This window comes from Hippoglossus stenolepis, chromosome 15, assembly GCF_022539355.2.
Source record: "Hippoglossus stenolepis isolate QCI-W04-F060 chromosome 15, HSTE1.2, whole genome shotgun sequence".
In the NCBI taxonomy this organism is placed as follows: domain Eukaryota; kingdom Metazoa; phylum Chordata; class Actinopteri; order Pleuronectiformes; family Pleuronectidae; genus Hippoglossus; species Hippoglossus stenolepis.
This window is the reverse complement of record NC_061497.1, coordinates 3,034,868-3,052,603: the sequence shown is the minus strand read 5'-3', so window position 1 is coordinate 3,052,603 and position 17,736 is coordinate 3,034,868. Positions and strand designations below refer to the sequence as shown.

General features: G+C 44.1%; 1 protein-coding gene across 6 annotated transcripts in view; it reads right to left on the bottom strand.

The window, feature by feature from the left end:
• Positions 1-570: 570 nt before the first annotated feature.
• The window catches only part of arhgap32b (Rho GTPase activating protein 32b), a 99,767-nt gene continuing 82,601 nt past the window's right edge, over positions 571-17,736 (bottom strand). For 5 of the 6 annotated variants that reach the window (XM_035178617.2, XM_035178622.2, XM_035178623.2 and 2 more), the window contains 12 exons: positions 12,863-13,012; positions 10,125-10,227; positions 9,375-9,519; positions 8,763-8,845; positions 8,333-8,440; positions 7,778-7,923; positions 7,465-7,666; positions 6,961-7,106; positions 6,799-6,873; positions 5,891-6,721; positions 4,882-5,552; positions 571-4,406 (listed from right to left, as the gene is read on the bottom strand). In XM_035178617.2, the coding sequence (XP_035034508.1) occupies positions 2,124-4,406; positions 4,882-5,552; positions 5,891-6,721; positions 6,799-6,873; positions 6,961-7,106; positions 7,465-7,666; positions 7,778-7,923; positions 8,333-8,440; positions 8,763-8,845; positions 9,375-9,519; positions 10,125-10,227; positions 12,863-13,012 (4,943 nt within the window). In that variant the 3' untranslated portion in view covers positions 571-2,123. The remainder of the gene's footprint in view (positions 4,407-4,881; positions 5,553-5,890; positions 6,722-6,798; positions 6,874-6,960; positions 7,107-7,464; positions 7,667-7,777; positions 7,924-8,332; positions 8,441-8,762; positions 8,846-9,374; positions 9,520-10,124; positions 10,228-12,862; positions 13,013-17,736) is intronic. The other variant, XM_035178621.2, reaches the window with a different exon arrangement.

Sequence of the window (17,736 nt, the reverse complement as noted above, 5' to 3'; positions counted from 1 at the left end):
GTCACTACTGTGATCAATATTTATTTAAAATAAACTGTGCTCTGGTTAGAAAATACTTGAAATACATTTTTTTAGCCTCCTATGTTGTTGATAGAGCCCTTTACACGTACGTACAAGTGCACGCACACACACAATGCACTGTCTGAATGTGTGTGAATGGCAAACTGTACTGTAAAGAGCTTTTAATGGTCATCAAGACTAGAAAAGCTCTATATAAATACAGACCATTTACCATTAACACACACGTCCCCATGCCTTGAGAGGACATTACATTACATAACCTAACCATAGTTACTACTGGCTTAACCCCTTACCTTAACATAAGTCTCCATCTTCAGATCTAATGCTTTACATTGTTTACCTAACTTTTTGTCCCCCTAAGGAAGACAAGTCCCCACAATGTGACTGTACACAAATGTAGGTCCCCACAACATGAGCAATACTTTATTATACTTTCAAAGCTAGGCTTGATGACTGCGACGAGTTTGTGTCTCCTGCCGTAGATATAACATGATTCTGAACCAACCACAAGTGTATTAGAAACATCATGCACAGAATAACACACATGGATTACAGCTATTCCTGACCAGTTTTATTTATTTCATCTCTAACTTTAGATACCTCTAGTTTGAGACAAGAGTGTTTTCACATTCAAGTACACAGTGCCTTACTTTAACACCCCATCTGAAAAGGTAGAGGCTTTAGATAAGGCAAGAGGAGCAAAACCTGCAAGCAATATAGAAGTCAAACGGTTACAGAGTACAACCTGGATTTAGACAGTTGAACATATTATAGTGTTTCCATTATGATGAACCAAAAGGTCATGTAGTATAATACCAGATGAATGTACTATACATTAGTATCCAGCTTGAAAAAAGTGGCCCCAGATATCTTTAAAAAAACTTTCCATCCCTCAATGTTTTAAATTCAGGACCAGTGAGGCGATACAAAACTGAATAACCACAGCAGGTCACCTGCAAACCCTGAACTGCCAAGAATCCCCAAGAGTGATCTGAAATCCATCACATTGTTTGTGCAGTATGACAATGGGCTTGTATGACAATGACAGTAAACAAAATCACGTCTGTAGGAACAAAATTTAAGGCTCGTCACCAAGTTGTTTTCTTTGCACAAAGCAGCGGCAACATGTTCCTCGCCACGTCGTTTGAGAGGATGTCATTTTCAGATTTGTTCAGTTAGTCCAGTTCATGAAAGTACCTTGATTGTGATGACAAAATAAAAACGACTTCTGACACACCTGGGTACACATCTAAAGCTACGACACACTTCCCCACTTTATCACTTTATGTGCAACAACTGCCCCAAGTCTTTTGGTCCCTCTTCCATGTGAGAACAGACAAGTACCAAAACATTCCATCAGAAGAAATCAAATCTGTTTATAGCAAAGTTATGTAAAAATGGCACAGTCACAGAGAAAATGAGATTGATAAGCTTTATATTAACTGAAAGAAACCCACTGCAGCTCCTTATTAAAAACTCACTCAGCTGGATTCTTCAAGACAAACATGGACACACCGTGCCACCGCCTACTTGAGTACATATTAGCAGAGAGGGGGCGTCATGACCTACATGTTTCCTCCTTCAATAACTTGTGCTGTAACATCCAGAAAGAACGCAATGGATAGTGAACTACACAGAACTGTTCTGTAAGAGATAGAGAGTGCATGCATTTCTAAAATGCAAACCTTAATCCCAGTTGATGCTCATACCCAGCGCCACGCCTAAAAAAAATACAACTAAAAATCCCTTTTTACTAGCGATTCTAAATTCATATATATATATTGTCTATATATATATATATATTTTACATTTTTGTAGTTCCTGTTGAAAGTACCTTACGTCTTTCATATCATATACATTTTTGACTGGGTACTGTCTCAATCAATCACAATAACATGACCTCTGGAACAGTAATTTCAGGTACATTCAAGACTTTCTGGAAAAAGTCTTACAATTTTCTTTACAATTCATTAAAAATACAAAGGAGCAAAAATATTGGTGATGCGACAGTCCACTGTCCTGCAGAGGCTGCTCAACCTTAGCTCATTAGTCTTTCTTCAACACAGCTAAAGATAATTTCACATGTTTCCTCCCTAAATGCTTCATTCTGTACGGATCTCTGTCTCTGACCTCTGCATGGCCAGCTCAGTCTGGATATAGGCTCCCTGGCCCAGTGCTGTGGAGTACGCTCTGTTGCTGTGGCTCGCTGAGAATCCAGGGGCGGGATAGGAGCCGGGGCCTCCACGTTTTTGGACCGGAGCCTGAGGTTGAGGTACTGGGTGGTAATCGTCCAAGTTATCATAGTGGGACTGTGGCGGTTTCGTGCCATGTTGCTGATATGAGTAGTCTCTGTCCACATCGGCGTTGCTCTGGTTGTAGTGCTGCTGCTCTCGGACGCTGTGCGATCGCTCCAGTTTGGAGCGGGCGACTTGTTCCCTTGGAGCTGACGGCGGGTCTTCCGCACTGTGGTAGCCGCTCGACGGTTTCACTTTACTCTGGTGGTGGTCAGAATCAGGACACTCGTACCGTGGTTGGAAGTTTCTCTTGTTGGGATACTCCGGCTGCCAGTGTTTCGACCTGCCGCTGTCTCCACACAGCTTGTCGTCTCCAGTCTCGTACTTGGCCTCGTGTCGGCCGCTCTCCTGCTGATGGGATAGACTGTGGCTCAGAGTAGCAGGAAGGGAGTGAGAGGATTGGCATTTTTTGGAACTGCTTTGCTTGGAATGTCCATCCGACTTGTCACCCACTACACTGCCCTGGACGTGCTTTTCAGTCTCCATGTACATGAGGACGTCAGGGTCTGACACCATGTGTCTGGGGAGGTAGCGGCCATCTTTGCATTCGGCTACAAGCAGCACAGCTTTACCTGGGTCAGATTTACTGCGCAGGTGTAGGGTTTCATAACCTGATATATCTGCTGGTGTGAACAAGCCGACGTTGTCATACTGAGAGAGGACGGGGCCTTTAATCCTCTGTCTGGCCCGGCTCTCCCTGCGGATGGAGTGCATGCGAAGCCTTTCTGACTCCTCGGGGTCCCAAGAGAGGTAAGAAGCAGCTTCCATGGTCCCATGGCTGGGGGGCATGTCCCTGCTCACAAAGCTGTGCTCCTTCCCTGGTGGAATAACGTGGTGAGCAAGGTAGTGGTAGCCAGTCGCCTTTCCACCTGGTCGGCCAGCAGCAGCTGCTCCAGGATCTCGGCTGCCATGGGAGTGGACGTGCCGGATTCGGATGGTGCCATAAGGGTCGATGTCATAGTAAGGAGCCTCCAGGGGGCTTGAACCAGAGTACGGACTATAGCGATACTGGACCCGCCCATTCTCAAAGTAAGGCTGCAGCTGAGTGACATGGTAGTCCGCTTGTGAAGACTGTTGTGAAGACTGCTGTGAGGACTGCTGCGGGGGCTGCTGCGGGGGCTGCTGCGGGGGCTGCTGTGGGGGCTGCTGGTAGGCTTTGCACTGATATACGGGCCTGTGGTAGAAGAACATGTCATCTTCTGGAGGAACCTCGGTCCTTTGGATGGGCACTGAGCGGACAGCGGAAGGAACGTGGAGTGAGTGCACTCTACGGATAGTGGGATAGCCTTGGTTTCTGTCATGGCTATAACCCTGATGCCCTGGCCCCGGAGACACAAACACACTGCGGGGGTTTCCTCTGGACTTAATGGAGTGGTGGTATGACCTTGGGCCTAAAGTGCTGTATCTGTTGTCCACTCTGGCACTGTAAGGTATCTGAGGCTCAGACTTGGACACGTAGGAGAGGTGTGGGGGGACACTGTCAGGCCGGTAGTGGTGTGGCATGGTCTGTGGGCCCAGAGGAACAGGCCTCTGGTGGTAGTATGCAGCTCCTGGAGGTTCAAATAAAACCGCCTCTCCTTTACCGTGATACAGGTAGGCTGGCTGGTGCATGGAAGATTTATGAGGAGAAAGAGGATGGTGAGGCAGAGCGTCCTCATGGTGGCCAGGTGCAGGGCCCTCATCCATGATGTGATAGGAGGCTTCACTTTGGCTGAGCGCTGCAGTGGCCAGCTTGCTCTCGATGGTGCGGACAGGAGGGGCAGGAGGTTTGGGTCCGTAGGAGTCGTGATACTTTGCAGAATCTGTGCAGGGCTGTACTGGCCTAATGGCCTCCCAAGGCTTCTCAAAAGGCTCAGCAGAGGTGGGGGCCACTCTTGCACTGGCCTTCGAGAGTGTCGGAGGCTGGGAATGGACTTGTGTCTGAGGCTGTGTCTGAGGTTGAGGCGGTGTAGGGAGATGAGTCTGTCTCTGGGCTTGTTTCTGATGCTGTGGCACGGACACGGCCTGCTTTTTGGGCTTTTGAGCAATCGGAGGCGGCTGTTCTGAAGGTTTTGGAAGGATTGCTGGTGGTGCAGTTCCCTCTGATTTAACCTGAGTAAAACACAACAAAACAGATGCTTATTTACTGAGAAAAAGTATTATTTCAATAATTATTTGTGGTTACTGAGCCGTTTCATCACAGAAGCAGCAGCAGAATGTCATATATTTTTTGTTCTTTAACCTGTTTTAGTTTTTCATGCTCCTCTTTTTCCCTCCGAGAGGGGAGCCTTATGTTTAAGGCATATTTGGCTTGTTTGATTTAAAATACAAGACAGCAGTGAGTATTAAAAAGCTCCTTAGAGTTATATATTCCTATTAGAACAAACAGACATGTGAGTGGATTTTCTCATGTTGCTTTCAGCATGAGAGAATAAACATATTTTCCTAAGTGTTGACTCACTGACGTTATCCAGTATATGTGAATAATGAGTAAATTATGATTATGTTTTTGGCAGGGCAATAATATGACCATAATAACGTATAATTATCAATCTACATGATGAAGCTGAAAGGATGTGACACTTACCTCAGGACCAGGTTGTGGTAAGACTCCTGTGTCTTTACAGCTGCCACTGGGGGTGGAGGCTGGGGTGGAAGTGGATGAGCTGGTATGGACTGGGACCTGTCCTGCAACAGCCTGCTGTCTTTCTGGACTTCTCCTGGTTGGAGAAGTCGGGCTTACTGAACTAGAGAGTGGAGCGCACTTGTAAAGAGGAGTGTCTGGTGGGGTGGGGTCTTTAGGTGGCTGTGGTCCAGGTGGACCTCTTGAGGACTTGGCACTGTCTGACGGCTTGGTGATCGTGCCAGTAAACTCAAGCGGCTGCTGTTTGATTGGAGTACTGGGAGCAGAGCGATAAGATGAGGCTGCGGTGAAAGCTGCGGCAGTGCCGTTTGATGGTGGGGGACTTCCCCTTTCAGCCCTCTCCTCGGAGGAACTCTGGAAATGTGGGTCCAGTTGATGCGGCCAGTCCTGGAAGTCAAAGGCGTCCTGCGACTGCAGAGGGGACACCGGTGTTGCGGGCTCAGAGGACCATGACTGAGACTGGATGGAGACCTGCTGGGCAGACTCAGCGAGGGCAAGGGCCAACATGCGGGCAGCATTTTTAGGAGGGGGAGGAGGAGGAGGGGCAGAGGGGGGAGCTGTGGAGCTGAGGGAATAAGGGGTGAGGTCCTTTGAAGAGTCCGGGGCTACAACTCCTATCAGGGACACAAAAACACAAGGGATCTATAGTTGATAATCAAGAGAGCAGTAGGTGAAGTAAAGAAGTGACGGCAGGCAGGCAGGTTTTAAGGTGCTTCAAGAGTGGGAGGGAGAGGATACGTTAAGCGTGGAGCTCAAGAATCATATAAAAACATTTATGTAAATGATGAAATCCATGCAAACCTCTGAAAATATATCAAGAAAACAAACGTCTAATTTAGTAGATTATATCATTCATCACATTATTTTAATCTAAATTGTGAAAATAGAACTATAAGTCAGAAACATTCCAAAAACTACACTTACAATACAAAAGTCATCCCCTGCTTCTTACCTTGGTGATTTGGGCTGCTGGCAGACGGTGCCTGCGGAACGCTGTCCTCTCCCTTCACTTCTCGACTGTATATGTTGTCAAACGCTGACAGCTTCGTGTGCAGCTCCATTTGGAAAGCTTCACCCAGGGACAGCTCAGCTGCCCTCAGCAGCACACTGCCCATCAGGGGAGGAGAGTCCTTGGGTATTACAGGAGGAGGTAATGGTTGTGGATGGAGATCCTGTCCAGCTACATCTGTGTCAGGCATCTCTGTAGAGAAAATCTGTGAAGTGGCAAAAGGACTCATGCTAATGGACTTTCCAGATTTAATAGGCGACACAGCCTGTGTGGGTTTATCAGTGTAAGAATAGGAAGTGGTCAATCTCTTGCTTTCCATGTTCTCTCCAGCAACACCACTGAAGTCTGTGGGAAACAAGGGGGTAGACAAGCAGCCCAGGAAGGCAGCAGAGATGTCGGAGCCATTGGTCTTGCCACAGAGACTGCCGGGGCTCCTCTTTAATGTGGAGGCCTCGGCCCCGGCTGGTGAGTCATCTAGGGGGAAGGCATAGGAGGTGTCTGGGAGACTGCACTGGAAAGACATGGGGTCAAAGTCCAAGGAGGCCATGCCAATGTCTGGCGGGCTGAGGTCCACCTCTTCGCCTGCTGAGCGGGGAGGTGAGATGAGAGCAGGCACACAGATGGGCCCGTCGTCCCCGTCGCTGTCCTCTGTGCCGTCCAGGTTGTCATAGGAGTTGCAGTGCTGCCGGCTGTCCAGCAGCTCGCCGTTAAAGGAGGCTGACAGGGCATCGCTGCTGGAGCGCGGCCTCCGAGGACGGTACACCTTGGACTCTCCTGAAGAAGGAAAAATATATAATCAGAAATAACTTACTTAAAAAGTCAAAGTGAAATGAAAGACACCAAACATTTACCTTCCACATTATGCAGGGAACTCAGTGACTCTTCACTTTTGGCTGATCTTAACGTTGATGTGTCTCCTCTGCCTCCTGAAACATAATGATTAACAGGTATCAATATTTTTAAACTCTTCAGTAAGTAAGACTATTAATTTCACTTGTAGAGGAAAGACTCACCAGCGAGAGCCATTGCTTTCAGTTCATTCGGCTCACTGGGATTGCGGTGAAGCTTGCGCTTGGACATGGAGGAAGACTTGCCCAGGTTGAAGAAAGAACGCCAACTACCCACAGGGGACTTCTTGGATTTAATAGGAGGCCTCTTCCTGTGATTAAAAATGGTTGAGAACAGACAGGGGGCAGTTCATTTCATTAAAATATGATCAGCTACATTAATAAATCTTGATTTTTAAGATAACTGCCCAAGTCTGAAACTAGAAATAGCCAGGTGTGTGAACTGGAAAACTGTGCAGGAACAAAATTAGTCTGCCTGCAGTCTTACCAACAACCAGCAGAGGGAGACACATTATAGAATGAGTTGAATTTTCCAATATTATTAAAATGCATAGTTTTGCAACAGACCCCAAAGACAGTATCTGTCTGAAATATCTATGTCTCCATCTATGTGTCTAAATTAACATTGGTCTCATGATGCTCTGTTTTCAGGAGGAGGAGTCAACAAACCTCTCGGTGGGAAACTCGATGACGGTGTGGAACTTGCCCTGCAGGGCAGCTGGACCTTCGCCCACCTCAATGTACTTGCTGTCTTCAGTGACCGGAGAGTTGATCTGAGCCTGAGTCCTGGCCTGGGCCTCCTCCAGAGTCAATAGTTTTGTGGAGGGTGATGAAACCAGCAGGGACTTCGGCCGTGACAACGAGTTGTGACCTGGGGATGTGGAAGCAGGCAGGAAAGTAGCAATGAATGGTAAAACTTAAGTAGCAGCAGGTATTGGAGTGGCTATTTGTGCAGGGGTGTAATCTATGTTAATGTGTGTACCTGCTCCCTCTCGTATTAGTGTGCTGAGTTTAGTGCTAAAGAGAACGTCCACATGGTTGAGGATGAACTCCACCACCACAGACTGGATTCTGACTTCCATGAAGGCCGCTGTGCCACTGAAGCACGCAGATTCAATCTGTTTAGACCTGAGACAAACACAGAAACATCACAGTCAAAAAGGGAAGATGTTACGCAACATTTTTAAGATTTATGCCTGAAAGAACAGGCTGAAGAACAATCTGCAATTTCAAGGTACTGAATCTAATTCTGCCCATCTAATTATGTTTAAGTGGTCAGATTTTAATCACTTGTATACAATGACTTCCAGCTTTTGATGTTGCATGTGCACTTTAATCATTCCACTCAGACAGGGTGACTCATTTAAAAAATACTTTGTGCTGCACAGAGCCCATTATCACAGCCGAATCAAGTCTGAGAAATCAAGTAGAATGGGAAACACCCATAAAACAGAACTACAAAGACGATCATCAGAGTTACTGCAAGTCAATAACAGGGAATTAAAAAAATATTCTACAGAGCAGGATGGCAACTTACCTCAGCAGGTTGGGGGCCCAGACAATAGCCAGGTTCTTGCTGTGCATGTTGGTGATGTAGCTGAATGTTGCCAGGTGAGAGAGGTGTCTCATGAGGAACTCCAGAGTCCTAGAAATTAAATATTAATATTAATCCTGATGTGCATACTAATGGAAATGATAGAACAATTTCCCCTCTGTAATCAAATCTGTGTGCAATGTCACTTGGACATTTACATTTATATGCTTTCACTAAGAACAATAAAATGTATTCATCAGCACCAATGTAAAAATCTTCTGGGACCCGTTAAATTATTTCTGTCTATGCAGCGTAGAACCACAAAAAAAATCCGTATTTTAACACTCACAGAAACACGCTCACATGCACAACACATCCATAATCTGGCAGTTACTAGGCCTGCCTGCAGGGGGCAGTATGGCTCCACACTGACCTGTAATGCGGTGGAGGAAGCTGCTGGATGACGTCATGGATTTTGATGAGCCGCTCTTCATCCGTTGCTGCTGATACGGCATCCTTCAGAGTCAAAACAAAGCAAGTGATGGTGAGATAGAGACAGAGAGATTTATCACTGCGTCAACCTTAAACTCCATCACTTTATTCCCAGATTCACACGGCTACATGGATCATGGAGTGGACATCTGTCCCCCCCGCCTCTCCTCCCCCCAGCTGCCATAACAACCAGCAAACATTTACTTCATCCTCAGGGACAGTTCTGTTGTGTTTGGAGAAGGGTTTTATTCCAACTCCTTCAGTCACACTGAGAGTGGTTTGATGCATTCGTAATGACAGGGTGTGTCAAGTACAAAGCTATTACTTCAGGGGTGTCAGCGACTCAGCGAAGATTCGTACAAAGAATTTCTCCAAGATAAATGTGAGGAATTCACTTTTTTCACTTAAGAGCACAATTTTGCAATCAACAGCCAGTCACGCTTCAATCAGTGTCCTCTGAGGACATGTGAGCCTAAAAAAGTCATGTGCTGATCACAGACTCTTTAAATTGGTGTGTGTGATGAGTGTTAAGTTCTGCCGAGGCTTTGCTTACAGAGAACTTCTCGTAGAGCTGGTAGGTGAGCAGGGGGTTGGGCAGCTCTCTGAAGTAGAGCTTGCACAGCGAGCCAACGCAGTGGATATCCTGGATGTAAACATCTTTGGTCAGGTCGGGGATCTGCTCAGAGTCAAACTCGTGCCTGATGAAAGAGGGAGAGGGGCGAGTCAGCACATGAACTTTCACTAACTCTGAAGAAAGGTTAACATCAGCGAGTGGCTGCTGTCGTGTGATGGATACGAGACACAAGCAAAGTCGAGCTGCATTTCACTTAGAATATTTATCTGTGACTACACAATTTTTCACATTTCTTTTAACAGTTCAAACAAATCAAAATTAACAACAAACGGGCTGTGCAATATAAAGAAAATGCTGTCTGTGTCTTCCCACATCTAACAAAGCAACTGGAAACATCAATGTGAGGTTACACTAATAATTATAGGTGACCAAGAAAGAGATAATCGGTTACACTAAAGCACGAGAATTAATACCAATGCATTTGGTTGTGTTAACAGAAGCAAACACAATCCTACTCCATCCAAAACACTGACATGTAAACCTTAAATTACTTTTCACAACACTACATAGTAAAACCTGTTATCCTTAAAGTCCTCACGTTTTTTTTAAAGATGCAATAATCTAACATGGAATGTATCTCATCAACTGTGGTGAAGGTTATAGTGAGACACAGAAAAACAGCCTGATAAACACTTGAATCAGATCCTGTGCCGAGTGTGTGTCTCCTACCGCAGTTTCTGGATATTTGAGGCGATCCCAGAGAGGCGGTAGATGCCGTCCACCACACCGTGTTTCTCGAGGAACTCGGTGCAGCTCTTGAGGACCTGGGGCACTGTGGAGAGAAAACGTGTCGTCACAAAACAACTCTTTCAGCTAATATGTTCCCAGACTTCACTGAGCGCTACAGGGTCAAGAATAGGAAGCCTTTTATTTTTCAAGTGTGCACGCAGCGAGGTTAGGCTATAGGTCAGGGGCTTTTTGGTAATGGGACTGCAAGCTGTTGAGTGTGAATACATTTTTTTTTGTGCTTTCGGGAAGGAAATGCACTTTTTAAGATGAGGGTGGAAACATTTGAACCTTGTTAAGTGGAAAGGAATATATCCTGAAGAGAAGGCTAACCTATTTTCTACACTGACAGTGCTGCATGAAGCGAACAGTGAGATAGCTTGCTGTTGTTCTGTGTGAGTGAGGCAGACAGCCAGATACAGGCAGCTTCAGATACAAAGCCAGTGATTGTGTTCGAGATGGACAAACATCCTCAGAAAAACACAGAACTTCTTCATTCTTCTCCAGCAAACATAAATCATGGAGGCATGTTATTTATCTGTGTGTGTGTGTGTGTGTGTGTTAGACAGAGAGATAAGGATGGCGAGTATGTGTCTAAGGAGGTTCCCAGGCCTCCCACAGCTTACACATCATTCAGATCATGACAGAGAGTGGGACACTCGCAGAAGCAGCTGTTCAGATGAATTCCAGGCGAGGACTGTCAGGATGGATAAATCCACCACAAGATCTTCACACAGAAAGGTTTTGTTTTGAGGTTCTCTTATCACAAACATTCACAGCATTTAAAACCACAGCTTTCACAACAGCTGGTTTAGTGATTTTAAACTGATTTCAGTGTTGGAAGAAATAAAACTCTTTTGGCATCATCTCTGGATTTATCAGACTCCCAATGGCAGCAGAGAGGTCAAGGCTACTGATGAATGTAGCATGTTACACTGTGGAAATTCCAAACCTCTATAGTCTAAAACTGTTGATGAATCAAGCTTTGGGGAAAGACACAGGAGTTTCAGCCAGAAAATCTTGTACCAAGCAAAAGATATGTGGGGTGGCAGCTCACCATTGGCCCAAAGTGGACTGATCACTGGATGTTTGGAGGTCACTTATCAGCATGACTGATACATGAGGATTTAATGGACATTTTTGAAAGTAACATTTATTTCATGGAGCATTTGCTTGCGGTTTTTACTTTTCCACCAGAAGTCTATTAGTGGCTGAAAGTTCAGACTAATTTGAGTATCTTAATAAGTTTATAATTTTACAGGTTAAGTGAAATTCTTCATATATTTTATTACAGTGTTAAATGCTGGTTTACAAGTCAAGTGCCACTACAGCTCGTCTGCCTTCAACTCTGAGTAAGAGTTTCTCTAGTCTACTCATTAACTACAAATTGTATTATTAACAGTGTTTCCCTCAACTTCACAAGTTAATAGGTTTGTTTCATCTCTTGAGTCACTGCAGGCGTCGGAACACCTCGACTCTTTGACCCTGCAAAGTTTGACAGAGTGGTTTATCACTCCATGCGAAAGGTAAGACAGGATTACCACAGGTTCTGGATAGACTGTAGCAACTGTCACGTGTTACCACAAGCTTGTCAAACAGAGAGTACCTCCACTCCTACCTGTGACCTCTCAGAGTTAACGCGCTGGTAAGATAAGAGTCACATCTAGACACAGAATAAGATCCATTAACATGAATTAGGTTTTCAAGTCAGAGTATTGATGAATGCTCACTGCCCTGGTTGTAGCTAATGATACAGAGTAATCAGGACCATTACTCTCACTGAAACCATCACATCAGCTCACCTGCCAGACACAGTGCTGCTGAGAGATCAGAAAATCAATGTGGCTGCAGCAGGTGATTGTAGACCTCAGCTCTGCAATTATCTTCAACCAGAACGAGCTGCTGTTTACATAAAGTATGAGCTGAATATCCGCTTTGAGGTTCACAATGAATTTCAGCTGAAAAAACTTTTCAGTTACGCAGCAGGTCAGCAGGTGTGTTAGAGGTGGGAAATTGCAACGCCTATGATGTCACTGGTATATGTTTAACTTAAATTAGAATTTGAGCCTAGATGACAAATAACCTGACAAACTGCAGCACTTATAAAACAGTGCAGCTGGTGTTTCACAGAATAAACACATGTTATTACAGACAGGGGAACTATTCCTTGTCCACGTGTCGCCACTTCCTTGAGCCTTATCAGCTGAGTTTGCTAGGCAACCAGACTCCAGGAAGCCACTGCACACAGCCATTAAATAGTCTATAGCCTAAAACTCAGCTATAAAACAGACCCAGGCTGAATATGAGAGATAATGGTATCTAAATGATCTATTGTTCTGCAAGTAAGTAAATAAATATAATTCTCAAACTGTCCATTTAAACTGATGAGCACCCAGTAATATTTTTAATGTGAAAAATCTTCTGAAACTTTACAGGTATGACTGGAAATGGTACTGTGGAAAAAACAAAATGAATATTTATCGAGACAACAGGTAAACAAAGAGGAGGTTTTGAGTTTGCATTAACCAAGAAACTGTCGGAAATTATGAATCAAAGCCTGTTGCCAATAAAAAACCCTGTAATTCAAGTATTTGGAAATTTAGGGTAAGTAGAAAAAAAGCATAAATGGATCCAGGAAGTACTACTACCGTCAGGTGTGTCTGCATATGAGTATTTCTCACCATCGTGTCCTGAGTTCAGGAGGTGTTCTCCCAGGTCACATCCGAACACCCTCTCCCGGAGGATGCCCCTCTGCTTCAGCTTCTGCTTGGTGGGCCGGGACTTCATGAAGGAGCGCAAGAAGGTGATCAGCTTCCCGTGCTTCTTAGACACTGAGAGGCGAAGGATGGAAGGAGGGACACATCTTAGATTCCATACACACATGTTTAGTACACTACAGTGAGTGTGGGTTTGACGCTGGCTCAGCTTTCACACAAGCTCTGTCCATGCACTAGAGTGAAACCCCATACAAGGTGCTCAACGTTGTCCCATTGTGTATTTCAGCTTCATTCTAATGCAAACCCTTCTTTTATGCATGTCTAGTTTCCTTGAAGCGAAAGCTTCATTCTTAAATACCACCTCCCAGGCAACTACAAAGGAATCCTCCACATCCAACACCAGTATCCTCAGTTCTTCCTCAGAACGAGACAAAAAAAGGAGCAGACCTACTTAGAAAACCCAACCCGCATTAATCAGATACTTTTCCTGGGAAAGGGTCGTAAGCTTCTTAAACTACACACCAGTTATTTTCTCTGCCTCAGAGAGATGTGGAAAGGCTATCAAGTGAATCAAACAATCTGCAGGGAGGAACAATGGAGCTGGCCTCCAATCCAGACATTTGTTCAGAAAACCCTCAGTGAAAATCACATACTGGCAGACACGGGTCAGATGACAGTAGCAGTGAGAGTGATTTTCCACTCCGGGGTCATTTAACTGAATTCAGCTGGTGCAGATGAAATGAACTCGTCTCTTGAAAGAATTAATTTTCCTTGAACTGAACGTTTAAGAGTGTGGTGCATCACTGGTCTCACATTGTTGAAAGAGCAGATTATAAACCAGTTACACCTCATAGTGCATCTCACACTATTTCTAATGACAGTAGGTTCACTGATGCCTTTCAGTCAAATGACTGGTTAGATATTAGATGTTAAATTATATAACGAGGTTAGATATTACATACAGTAGAAATACTGCTGCTCTCAAACCAGTTATTTCACTACCTTAACTTTTAATTTACCAAATTATATTTTGAAGTATAATCCCATTAAGAAGAGTCCCACGAATCATCACATTTACATCACATCTTCTCCAGATGAGCTCTTTTAAACCTTATGCCTCACTGCACTGTTGGGCTTTTGACTTGGACCTTATGTCAAAGAATGAAACAGTCTCTTTCCTCTCTCAGTTACAAGCTACCCCCAGCTCCTGTCACTGATTCAGTGGATACATTCTCATCTTGGATCTCACCTTTTTCCTACTTCTCTTTGATCCTCAACAGCCACTAACTTCATGTCGCCCTTCAAGCTGACTTTCAACAATCTCTTGTCTGAGCTGCTTAAGTGGAAAAACTGTGGTGCCACATCAGGTTTTTTATAATCTTAATTCCAGGGCACATTGATTTGTCTGGATTTTATACACAGTCACGATCACAGCCCTTCCACTTCTCTTATGTGTTTCACTGACTCAACCTCATATTCAATTTACCTGCTGCGAGCTCCAGACCAAAAGAAGAACACATTTAAGATTCAGTCAGATAAATAACTAATCTTTTTTTGGGGAAAATGATTGGAATACAACTACATGTAGTTCACTGCTTGATAAACCCAAACTGAGTTAAAGAAAGACACAGCTGCATTGTGTGTTTGTCATTGCAACAATAGAATTGTCAAGTCTTTACCTACTGCTTTTAGTGATAATACTAAGATGAATTGAACTTAAAGAAGTACATAATGAAGTGCACATGTGCTTTTATGAATATTAGTACTGCTATTATTCCAAAACTGCCACAGTGTAAGCCCTTTAGGAAAAGACTATTAGGTAAGAATGAATGAGCGGCTGCCTGTTCTGCATGATAAATTCACTCTATGGAGGTAAACTGCATGCAGTAGACTCAATTGAGAGTTTGAGCACATTTTGAATAAAAACATCAAAACTGCAGTCAAACTAATAAGCTGAATGGATTGCAGCATTACTTTTACTTATATTTAATTTCTCATCGACCCTTTTCCACCCAATTAGATCTGGTTCTTGAACCGGTTCAGTTCAAGATTGTTGAATCAAGGATGTGTCGTTAACACAGGGTGTTGCACAGTGCACAATGGAAGTAAACAGTGATTTACTGTGGGTGTTTGTATTGTTTTTAAATTATACTGTATTTGTCAGCAGACCACTGCATTCTTTTACCCCCAACAATTTCTCACATGCCTTCTAGATCGTCTCTACCCAACAGGTAGAATATGACATTCCCACTGATGTTAAGGTTCACTCTGCTATTTAGTTTTTGGGTTCCAATTTATTTTTGGTTGAAAAGCTCTGAATAGTTCACAATAAAGTGCACGTATCAGAATATAACCTGTTACACGTTGGTGGAAAAGGATTGTGCGTTTTGGCAGAATACTAACAAAATAAAGTGTATGCACACAGTGAGAGTGCATGAGAATATGTTACAGAAAAATATTGCCACTGTGACACTCATTACTTTCCATTCAGGAGCAGTAGAAACTGTAATGAAGATACATCTCAAGTCTCGGGGAAAGAGTAAGAAAAAAGGAACAGTTTAGATTAACATCATTGTTACAAAAATAGCTGAAGTTGAAGGCAGTTTAATTTGCCAAACTTACCATAAACCACCCTGCAAGATCCTTTATTAATACTGTGGGATCCAGAGTTTGGTTTTTCTCAAGTTTAATTCCTACGTCTTATGATCAAAACACACACAATTGTGTCTCAAAATAAACCCATGACAGATTTATAACCGCCTCACTCCTCAAAGTAAATAAATAACGTTTGAATCCAGAGTCTCTATGGCCATTTAAATGAAGCAGCACAATCAATTCTGAATCAACAGGCGGCCCCTGAGCCAGCATCTGTAAACAAGACCCAGTGTTTCATTTCAGGAAGAAGTGGAGCTGCACTTCACCCCTCCAGGAGGAATTCCTTCTGTGCTGCTGTAACCAGAGACAAAACCGCTGAGGCAGCTTTGTTTACTCACTGTTTAGGCATCAAAAAGGGGCCTTCAGTATCACGTAGGGAGAGACGTGTAGAAGAGGAGTGCAATGACTAGCACTACTCTCCAGAGCACGGACAGAGACTCCCTTCTGCCTTCCGTCGTGCAGATGACAGCCTGAGGGCTAGAGCAGCTATTCAAGCATGCTCAGCACTGTCACTGCTGCTGACACACTCACTGCTGAGCTCCAGCTGGGTAAAAGGCATTTAATTTAAGAAGAGTGGGACTGATAGAGGCGGCTCCCTGTGACATTAATTATAAGATTTACCGCTTCAGACTACACTTGTTTGGTCAGAAGACTACAAAGAAACATCTAAAAACTAGTGATTGAATGAAATGCAGCAGGGACCAAGTTATCCTGACATGCATATATTTATGTATTAGTATGGTTCACGCTCCAAAGAGAGAAAAAAAAAAAGATCCTGCATTTCCCACGATGCAATTGGATACAGTCTTTAATTAGACCCTCGCAGTCTGGTGAACACTCACAGCTTTCAAATGCCACACCTACAGTTTGGCTTTCTTTTATCCATTCCTAGTCCCAAGCTCGGAACCCTGTTCACATCACTATGACATCACATGGGGTTGTTTTTCACAGGCTGAGTGGGGCTAACAATGACAGCTAAACTGATATTCATGAGTAAAACTAGTGATGCCCTTTTACCCGTTTCTCTTTTTTTACAAGTCCTAAACCCAGATGATATAACTTTGATATGTGGCACTCTAAGGGCTGAGATATTTACAGTGAGGCAAATAAGATCAAACAGATCAAATCCAGCCGGAACAAAGTTGAGCACAGAGAATGTTGGTTTCTGCCTGATGAACACCGACAGGTTTCAGATGAAGTCCTTAACTGACTGTGCTTGTGTGACGAGGCTTTTCCTTCAGAGAGCCCGGTGAGAGGCCGGGATATGACATGCGGGGGGCAAGGAGAAACAATGCCAAGCATTACAGCAGGAACAATTACAGACGTAATGGCAAACATCATGCTCTCTTTCCCCGCTCCAGCCTCAGACCGACCACCTCATTCCGCTCAGCCAGCGAGGATCTTTTCAAAGCACGCAGACTGGAGGAAAATTCCAACTTCATGACAACGCAGCAACGTCCTAAAGTGGGAACGGTGACACCATAGAGCCAATCACCCTGAGATATTTGATACAACTACTCGTCAGTGTTCCCTGAATACACATGCACCATAAGGCGTGACCGCGGCTCAGTGGGGCTTCACAATGCCCTCATCACGGCTCAGCTCTGAATCTTTCACTTCAGCCAGCACCCCCTCCAGACTTAAAAGCCACACACACACACACACAACCATGAAGGCGGCAGAGCGGGAAATTCAAACTGCCCTCCTCTTTGCTCTTGTAGTCTCAAGTTATCCCTGTGAGGACAGGTTGGACGTCAGTCTCAGTGTGTCTACATGCTGCGGGAGCACGAGTTGTGGCTGGAATGTTTTCTGTGAATTAGTCATGGGCTTTAAAAAAAAAATTATCTTATGACCTTTTACTTGTGGTGGGAATTTATATTTGGTGTTTCTTGATAATTACATCAATTAATATTGCGAATTTCTGCAACTTTTCCAAAATTTGCCAAATCCACCAATCATCAAAACTACTGCATAGACTGAACATCTAAAGAAAAAGTTGACTTGGCAAAAAATCTTCCATTATATTCCCTTTGCCACAATTAATCCTGAAATACAAATATTAGTAAATTTTCCAGAGAAGTTTATGTTTTACAGCCAGTTTAGGAACTCAACAAGCCAACAACTTCATCATCATTATTACCATCACGTTTCCTGCTCACTGCCAATAACAAAAGTCCATTTAC